Source organism: Staurois parvus, unplaced genomic scaffold, assembly GCF_062004578.1.
Source record: "Staurois parvus isolate SC_StPar_1 unplaced genomic scaffold, SC_StPar_1.0 ptg000463l, whole genome shotgun sequence".
Classification (NCBI taxonomy): domain Eukaryota; kingdom Metazoa; phylum Chordata; class Amphibia; order Anura; family Ranidae; genus Staurois; species Staurois parvus.
In genome coordinates, this window is record NW_028318259.1 from 2,007,897 (window position 1) to 2,017,500 (window position 9,604).

The window sequence follows — 9,604 nt, forward strand, 5'->3', positions numbered from 1 at the left end:
CAATATTAATACTTACCAATCAAATGAGTTTCTGATATTTTTCACATGCAACTTTTTAAGTTTTATACCCCATTGATAATTTTTCTCAATTTAGCTCCACTTGTGACTCACCTTGGAGATGTCCCTAAGGTTAAACAGGTAATGGATTTTGGCAGGGGTGGGCAGGAATCTCTGAGTAACTGCGTTATACAGCTCTATGGTTGCCTGCGTAATTATATCCCCAACTGGTTTCACCTCTTCCTCAAAATCCTGCAGCTTCTGGCTCATCATCGTCCCGAAAATCCTTTTGATCTGAGATTCCTGCAGAAGAGCAAGTAAATTCCATTATTACAAGATCACCCATGACTGGCTTAAAAAAGAGAAATGGCCCTGGAGCAAAGCCTATGGCTATACCAGTAGAGGCTGGTATAGCCACAAAGGTTGGCCAACTCCATAACAATGTCCATGATTTTGGAATGAGACATCATCCAACAAGTTCATTTTGGCCATATAGTGTAAAATGAGAAGGATATGAACCAAGGGGTTATTAATAATATTTAACATAGACTTCAGTGTAACTGAAAAGATAAAAACACTTTTGACTCACCGAGGGGAAGGTCATATTAATCAGGTTGAATCGGCTCTGAAGGCGCCCAGAAATGGCAGTTCGGCCTCCTCCAGGGGGACCCATGGCTGCCATAATGAACATGTCCTGCAAAAAGCAATAGGAACATGTTTGTAAGGAGAAGATAATGTTTTGTATAATAAAAAATAAGTAGAGAAAAGGGCTTCAAGGTACATCAAGGATAACATGAGGCTGCTGACCATCTGAAGAACATGATTCCTCACCTTGACGTATTTGATGCTTTGGTTCTGGCGATCATACCAGAAGCCATAATCAATCCAGAGACGTAAAAGCTCAAGAGGAGGCTGTGATCCGAATATATCCTTAGCTGGCATATTGAGGTCATCCAGGAAGGTTAGAAGTTGTTTGCCCCCGGCAGGTACATACACGCCCTTTGTCCTCTTCTCCACACGACTCTCAATAATATTTTGAACATTGTTGGAGCTTGTCTGGGGAAGAAAATGAACACTAAACCTTGTGAATAACAAATGTATCATGGGATATTGACTTTTAATATGTAGTGCTACTTTATATGTTATCAAGGTGAGATGGGGGCATGGAACACAGTCTGCCAAGACAAATACATGGGGCATGTACAGGAACAGGCCTTCCTACTGACAGAAGGTATGAATGTCCTTATAAGATAAGGAGAAAAGTACAAGGTGCCATGGGCCATAGCCATCAATCATTGCACTCATTTGTCTTCTGAAAAGTTCTGAAACAATAAAAATTGTTCTGCAAAAATTCTGAAACAATAAAATACTGTACACCTATAGATATATAGAGTATGGATTGGTTTAACCACTATCAGGTTTTTTACTGTCTGTGTCCTCATTGGAATATTTCCTATCTATTTCTACTCTGGTGATTCCAAACTTCACATTTGCCATCAATTTAGGCCCAGGTGTAAGAGTCCCTCAAAACAAAAAAGGTGAATCTCACCAGTGGAGACAAAGACAGAAAAAACCCTGAAAGGGTAGTAATGCCTACTCTGTACAAAACTAAAAAAACAAAAAAAAACATTTTTGGCTTTGGATAGACTTTTATAAGATTTGAATTCACTTGGAACATCAAACTGAGCTGCAAGTCTACAAATATGTGTTTTTGGTTACCTGTGCAGACATGTTTACAGTTAACAAGGCCCACTTGTTGGCATCTAAGGACTGCAGAACACTTTGGGCAATAGACGTTTTCCCAGTCCCCACTGGACCGACAAGGAGAACCGGGTTCCGGTGCGTCACCAGGGCACTGACAATGAACTGGTAGCGCACTGTGTCCACTGTTGGCACCATGATCTTGTAGAATGGGGAACTGTTAAGAGCAATGACAAGGAAAATTACACAAACTGAAAATATCTCAAAAACAGTGGATAGTAATCTGAATTAGAGAGGTGACCTGGAACCAGGAACAGGGCTGCCAATAGGGAAGTACAGGCAATACTCCTGTACAGGGCCCATGTCCCATCAGGGTGACCAGGGTAGCAGTGTAGTACTAGTACAGGAGTACTGTGTGCTGTTGTATCAGTGTAGTAGGGATGTACTGTGTGTTGTAGTAGCGGTGTAGTAAGGGTGTGCTGCGTGTTGCAGTAGCTCTGTGGTAGGGGAGTACTGTGTTGTAGTGTCCGTGTGGTAGGGGAGTACTGTGTTGTAGTGTCCGTGTGGTAGGGGAGTACTGTGTTGTAGTGTCCGTGTGGTAGGGGAGTACTGTGTTGTAGTGTCCGTGTGGTAGGGGAGTACTGTGTTGTAGTGTCCGTGTGGTAGGGGAGTACTGTGTTGTAGTGTCCGTGTGGTAGGGGAGTACTGTGTTGTAGTGTCCGTGTGGTAGGGGAGTACTGTGTTGTAGTGTCCGTGTGGTAGGGGAGTACTGTGTTGTAGTGTCCGTGTGGTAGGGGAGTACTGTGTTGTAGTGTCCGTGTGGTAGGGGAGTACTGTGTTGTAGTGTCCGTGTGGTAGGGGAGTACTGTGTTGTAGTGTCCGTGTGGTAGGGGAGTACTGTGTTGTAGTGTCCGTGTGGTAGGGGAGTACTGTGTTGTAGTGTCCGTGTGGTAGGGGAGTACTGTGTTGTAGTGTCCGTGTGGTCTCTGTGGTAGGGGAGTACTGTGTTGTAGTGTCCGTGTGGTAGGGGAGTACTGTGTTGTAGTGTCCGTGTGGTCTCTGTGGTAGGGGAGTACTGTGTTGTAGTGTCCGTGTGGTAGGGGAGTACTGTGTTGTAGTGTCCGTGTGGTAGGGGAGTACTGTGTTGTAGTGTCCGTGTGGTAGGGGAGTACTGTGTTGTAGTGTCCGTGTGGTCTCTGTGGTAGGGGAGTACTGTGTTGTAGTGTCCGTGTGGTAGGGGAGTACTGTGTTGTAGTGTCCGTGTGGTAGGGGAGTACTGTGTTGTAGTGTCCGTGTGGTAGGGGAGTACTGTGTTGTAGTGTCCGTGTGGTAGGGGAGTACTGTGTTGTAGTGTCCGTGTGGTAGGGGAGTACTGTGTTGTAGTGTCCGTGTGGTAGGGGAGTACTGTGTTGTAGTGTCCGTGTGGTAGGGGAGTACTGTGTTGTAGTGTCCGTGTGGTAGGGGAGTACTGTGTTGTAGTGTCCGTGTGGTCTCTGTGGTAGGGGAGTACTGTGTTGTAGTGTCCGTGTGGTAGGGGAGTACTGTGTTGTAGTGTCCGTGTGGTAGGGGAGTACTGTGTTGTAGTGTCCGTGTGGTAGGGGAGTACTGTGTTGTAGTGTCCGTGTGGTAGGGGAGTACTGTGTTGTAGTGTCCGTGTAGTAGGGATGTACTGTGTATGATAGTGGTGCTGTAGTAAGGGTATACTGTGTGTTGGGGTAGAATTGTAGCAGGTGTAGTGTGTGATGGGGACTTGAGGCCCTGTCAGTAGGCTATACGGGGCTGCATAATTCCTAATGGCGGCACTGGCCATTACACCTAAAGTTGGTTTATACACAGTAATTTTAAAGTTGAACTCAAGGCAAACAGCTAAACACAAAGATGAAATACAAATATAGAATTACCTGCCAAAGGATTCATAGTTACATAGTTAGTCTGACTGAAAAAAGACAAAAGTCCATCCAGTTATAATCCTATACCCACAGTTGATCCAGAGGAAGGCAAAAAAACCTCCAGCAAAGCATGATCCAATTTGCTCCTGCAGGGGAAAAAATTCCTCCCTGATCCCCCGAGAGGCAATCGGATATTCCCTGGATCAACTTTACCTATAAATGTTAGTATCCAGTTATATTCTGTGTATCCAATAAAGAATCCAGGACTTTTTTTTAAATCAATCTACTGAGCTGGCCACAACCAACTCTTCAGGGAGTCTATTCCACATTCTCACAGCTCTTACTGTGAAGAAACCTTTCCGTGTTTGGAGATTAAATCTCTTTTCTTCCAGACGTAAAGAGCGCCCCCTTGTCCTCTGTGATGACCTCAGGGTGAATAACTCTCCACCAAGTTCACTATATGAACCACTGATGTATTTATACAAGGAGATCATATCCCCCCCTTATGTATTATACATGGAGATCATATCCCCCCTTATGTATTATACATGGAGATCATATCCCCCCTTATGTATTATACATGGAGATCATATCCCCCCTTATGTATTATACATGGAGATCATATCCCCCCTTATGTATTATACATGGTGATCATATCCCCCCTTATGTATTATACATGGAGATCATATCCCCCCTTATGAATTATACATGGAGATCATATCCCCCCTTATGTATTATACATGGAAATCATATCCCCCTTATGTATTATACATGGAGATCATATCCCCCCTTATGTATTATACATGGAGATCATATCCCCCCTTATGTATTATACATCGAGATCATATCCCCCCTTATGTATTATACATGGTGATCATATCCCCCCTTATGTATTATACATGGAGATCATATCCCCCCTTATGTATTATACATGGAGATCATATCCCCCCCCTTATGTATTATACATGGTGATCATATCCCCCCTTATGTATTATACATGGAGATCATATCCCCCCTTATGTATTATACATGGAAATCATATCCCCCTTATGTATTATACATGGTGATCATATCCCCCCTTATGTATTATACATGGAGATCATATCCCCCCTTATGTATTATACATGGAGATCATATCCCCCTTATGTATTATACATGGAGATCATATCCCCCCTTATGTATATACATGGAGATCATATCCCCCCTTATGTATATACATGGTGATCATATCCCCCCTTATGTATTATACATGGAGATCATATCCCCCCTTATGTATTATACATGGAGATCATATCCCCCCTTATGTATTATACATGGTGATCATATCCCCCCCTTATGTATTATACATGGTGATCATATCCCCCCTTATGTATTATACATGGAGATCATATCCCCCCTTATGTATTATACATGGAGATCATATCCCCCCTTAATCTCCTGTTCTCCAGAGAGAATAAATTCAGTTCCTCTAATCTTTCCTCATAGCTGATCTCCTCCATGCCTCTTATCAGTTTGGTTGCCCTTCTCTGTACTTTCTCCAGTTCCCCAGTGTTCTTTTTGTGAATTGGTGCCCAAAACTGAACTGCATATTCCAGATGAGGTATTACTAATGATTTGCATTTCTATCAACCTAGTCCTGAAATTAACACAGCTCTGCCACAGAGCACAGCCTTGTCTTGCAGGACGGGACTTGATTTTTCTCTGCTAACATTTAGTAACACTTTCAGGTCTTGATCCTCTCCCAGCCTATGACTGGACAGCAAAAGGAGAAGCAGCACAGTGACCAGGTCATCTCTTTGTCATGCTGCTCTCTTCCCCTGTCAGTATGTCCTTTGCACTGCGGCACAACTGATTGGCTTCTTGAGCTGCTTCTGCCTTTTTCCAGTCTGAGCTCTGTTGTACGGGAGACTGAGACAAGCTTGTACTAAGTCAAATTCAAGTACTGCTTGCAATAAAAGGAAAACACATTTACCAATGTATTATTGAATACAGATCTTCCAGAGTTCATTTTAAGTTTAGGTTCACCACGTGCATGTAGTACAATTTGCTATCAACACTGAAAATAAAAACAAAAACTGCGTGTTTCCTGGTATAAAGAACCAAGGCTTCCAAGCCATCTAGGACATCCTTGTCAAGATTAACCACTTCAAGTCCAGACACTTTCCCCCCCTTCCTGCCCAGACCAATTTTCATCTTTCAGCGCTATCACACGTTGAATGACAATTGCGCGGTCATGCAACACTGTACCCATATGAATATTTTAGCATTTTTTTGAGACACATAAAGCTTTATTTTGGTGGTATTTATTCGCCACTGGGATTTTTATTTTTTTTTTGCTATATAAATGAAAAAGTCCAAAAATGTTGAAAAAAAGTGTTTTTCTTATAACATTTTGCAAATATATAATATTTCATCATAAATCTTGTCCAAAATTTATTAAGTTTTTTTTTTTTTTACATTCTGTCACTCTAGCAGTACAGTGTCACCATGACACTGTACTACTTGTGGGGGGTGATGAAGACTTTTTAATTTTTTTTTTTTATTACACTGATTGCATTTACACCCATAAAGGCTGTAAAAGCAACCATTTCTCCTTCCCTCTGACTGCATTCTTACAGCCATTGAGAACTACTGTGTGAGCTGTGATTGGTCACAGCTTGTCACATGGTACAAGGCTGTTGTAAATAGCCTTGTACCATGTGACCTCTGTGATCATTCACAGATTTCACACGTAGTAAGCAATGATGTCACAAGTGACATCTTGCTTACTACTCTGCATGTGATCACTGATTGGCCAATCAGTGATCACATGATCGGGACCTCACACAGAGGTCCTGTACGACGATCGGAGGACACCGCAGGCACCAGATAGCGGTGCTGGGCACTCCCAGGGAGCGCGCACAAGCAGGGGGCGGGGAGGCTGTTTATAAACGGCCGCCCTTCCCTGCGCTGCCACCATCTGGCCGTTTATATAAACGGGTGGACGGGAAGTGGTTAAACTAAGCCTTAAGTTGACATAGGGAATCTTGAAACCTCGAGCGCATGCTGTACTGCAGAATATCTTTACTCTTTGAATGCTGGTAATTTTGTACATTTTTCAAAAACACTTACTTGGCTGGAATTCGCCAACCTTTGGGTAATCTGTCCTCAAAGTTCATCCAGTTCTTTGTTTTTGGGTCTACGAAATACTCATACACCGTGTCCTGCAAACGGAAGAGGAAAAAGATCCAAGGGCCAAGTAATAGAAAGAAAAATACTTATTTAACCTTTCTTTTGCCTTGCACAAAAATAGTTAAGGTCCAACCTGGGCCGGTGCTTCCACTAGACAAACTAGGCAGCCACTCTATCTGTGTGGGACACGCCACAACATGAATGATCCTTCAGCTGAGGGAAGGGGCAGAAGAATGGACAGAGGAAGTTGGGTGTCTGGGGCCAGTGTAGCAGCTGAGCTACTGCTCCTTCCAGTGTTCCTCTCAGACTCAGTCCCTTACTGCAAGCCAGCTGGCAGCTGCTGATCACTGTGGAATTTCAGCCCTTCTTTTCCCATTCATCAGCGGAGGCGGAGCTGCGCCTGCAGATGAAGGTAATGTCTGACATCTCGTGTCTGTGTGAGTGTGATCCGGCTGGCCATCCATCACATGTGCAATGTGTCAGTGAGTGATGACATCCCACAGCCTGCTGTTCTAGTGCCTGCTGATCTGTGTCAGTGTTTTTTTTTTGTTTGTTTTTTTACAAGGACCAATTTAAACAAGGTCCAATAAACCTACCAGCATGTCTTTGGAGTGTGGGAGGAAATTGAAGTACCCGGATTCCTCCCACGCAGGCACAGGGAGAACATGCAAACTCCAGGCAGGAGGTGTTGTGGTTGGGATACGAACCAACGACCCGAGTACTGCCAGGCAGAAGTGCTAACCATTTAGCCACTGTGCTGCCCATCGATCTGTGTCAGTGTTGTTGGTGTGTTGTGTCCGATCTGTCACTGTGTGGGATCGCTCAGTTCAGGTGTTCTCTGTCTGTGTGGGCTGGGCTGCCTGCTGTCACAGCGTTTAATCTCTCCCCCAATGCCTGGGGAAATCCAGCCTGGGATCTATCAGAGTGTGGATCCATCATCCTCCACTCACTGCCACTGTCACCCTGAAACTGCCAGCCACAGATACAGTCCATCCGTGACAATGATTTTGTCTTTAATATTGGTGCTGGTGGCACCTTATGGCATCTTAATTTTTGCAAAATAAAAGAAATGTAACAGTTTCATCTTTTGTTGATTTAATATTTTCTACTGTTTTTAAAGACTGTTATTTATTTAATTTTTTTTGGGGGGGGGGGGTTCAAGAAGCTGGTCCTTCCTAGGATGCAAAATAGTCTAGCACCAGTCCTGGGTCCAACATGTTAGCTGAAGATCACTGGATTTTTTTTATTGGTGCTTTTGTTTCTGGATATAAATGTTAACACATGAATGATTGTCAGCGTTACCTGTTACATACACAACTCACTAACAGTAGAAATGTATTATGTATTGCGTTCATATTTTTCACATCTGAAAAAGCAATTGTCACTTACTGACCATTAACCGTAAAGTGGAGTTCCAGACGTTTTTGTGTTTATTAAAAGTCAGCAGCTGCAAAACTGTATCTGCTGACATTTAATAAACACACACTTACCTGTCCCGGGGTCCAGTGATGTTCTCACCATCACTGGCACGCGGCATCCCTTCTCTCCTTCTGTCCTCCACGGTGCCGCCATCTCTACTGTGGGCACCAGGCTGTGACAGCTTGCGGCTTCACAGCCTGGTGCCCACTGCACATGCGCAAGTCGCGCCGCGCCTCCTGATTGAGCTGGCAGTCTCCTGGGACCTGTGAAAGTTCCCAGGAGACTGCAGGAGCAAGGAGGGGGCCGATCTTCCACTTCACTTACCACGGCGAACTGTCAGAACCAGGTACCTGCTCCCCCCCAAAAGGTGCCAAATATAACAGTGGGGGGGGGGGCAAATAAGCGGAGCTTCCATTTTTGAGTGGAACTCCGCTTTAATGTAACTTTACGCCTAGCTCTAATTGCAAATCCAACCACAATCCATATATTAATGTTCCTCAGCATGAAAGTCCATGCTGGGGACATGATAATAACCCCTTTGAGGACCACTAGTTAAAGCTCTGAGCAGCTAGTGGTTCTAAATCCCGGCTGTCACTAAGCTCTGGCCACCACTAATGACTAGGAATTTATCAGAGTGGATCACGATCATGTGATCACTATGCCAGCTTTGATCATATGCAGGCTGGCGCTTTATTTAAATAGCAAGGCTGTAAGTAAACACTGCATCTGTTTAATACTGTAATTGTAAGATACAATTACAGTATTTAAAAAACAAAAAAACATTTTTAAATAATAAAATAGATAAAATTAGAGAAAACATTTTAAAAAATTAATTTAGATATGCAAATTAGCCATACAGTTTTTTCAGGTTAACAGGAGCATGCTGACACTGCTACATTTGACCTGGATATCTGAGCATCAATGACTTATGGTTATGAAAGGGCTCCAAAGGAGCAGCTAGATACACATTTGAAACCTGAATAAGAAAGCCACAGATTACTCCTATATCTACATCTTCCAGCAAAAATGCTCCTCACTAAGGGCCATCTTTGTGCATTGAGCCTTTATAGATTTCATCTCTAGTCTCAAAACATGTCCCTATACAAGTCTATAAGGACTATCTAGGCAGAAAGTGGACAGCTAGTCTCCATATATCAAATTTTAACTTTCACATATATTTAAAAGAGAAGTATGGCTTTTTGTTCCCCCCCCCCCCCATTTATACTTACCTAGGTGGATGCAGCATCGGTCCACTGCGGCATCTGTCCCCTGCAGGATCTGAGTGTGAGAATTCAGCGATCACATGACCACTGATCACAGAGTTCTCAGAGCTCTCTGACCAGAGAGTGATGACTGTCAGTCACCACTGTCTGCTCTGCCCTCGCAGTGCTCTCTGGAACGCTGGGCTGTGGAGGGGGAGGGAGACA

At 43.7% G+C, this 9,604-nt stretch overlaps 1 protein-coding gene across 1 annotated transcript in view; it reads right to left on the reverse strand.

The window, feature by feature from the left end:
- Positions 1-9,604, reverse strand: part of DNAH2 (dynein axonemal heavy chain 2) — a 426,940-nt gene that overhangs the window by 140,335 nt on the left and 277,001 nt on the right. The window contains exons 48-52 of the mRNA XM_089688974.1: positions 6,699-6,790; positions 1,717-1,915; positions 829-1,053; positions 587-691; positions 112-300 (exon numbers count right to left, since the gene is read on the reverse strand). Of these exons, the coding sequence (XP_089545100.1) occupies positions 112-300; positions 587-691; positions 829-1,053; positions 1,717-1,915; positions 6,699-6,790 (810 nt within the window). The remainder of the gene's footprint in view (positions 1-111; positions 301-586; positions 692-828; positions 1,054-1,716; positions 1,916-6,698; positions 6,791-9,604) is intronic.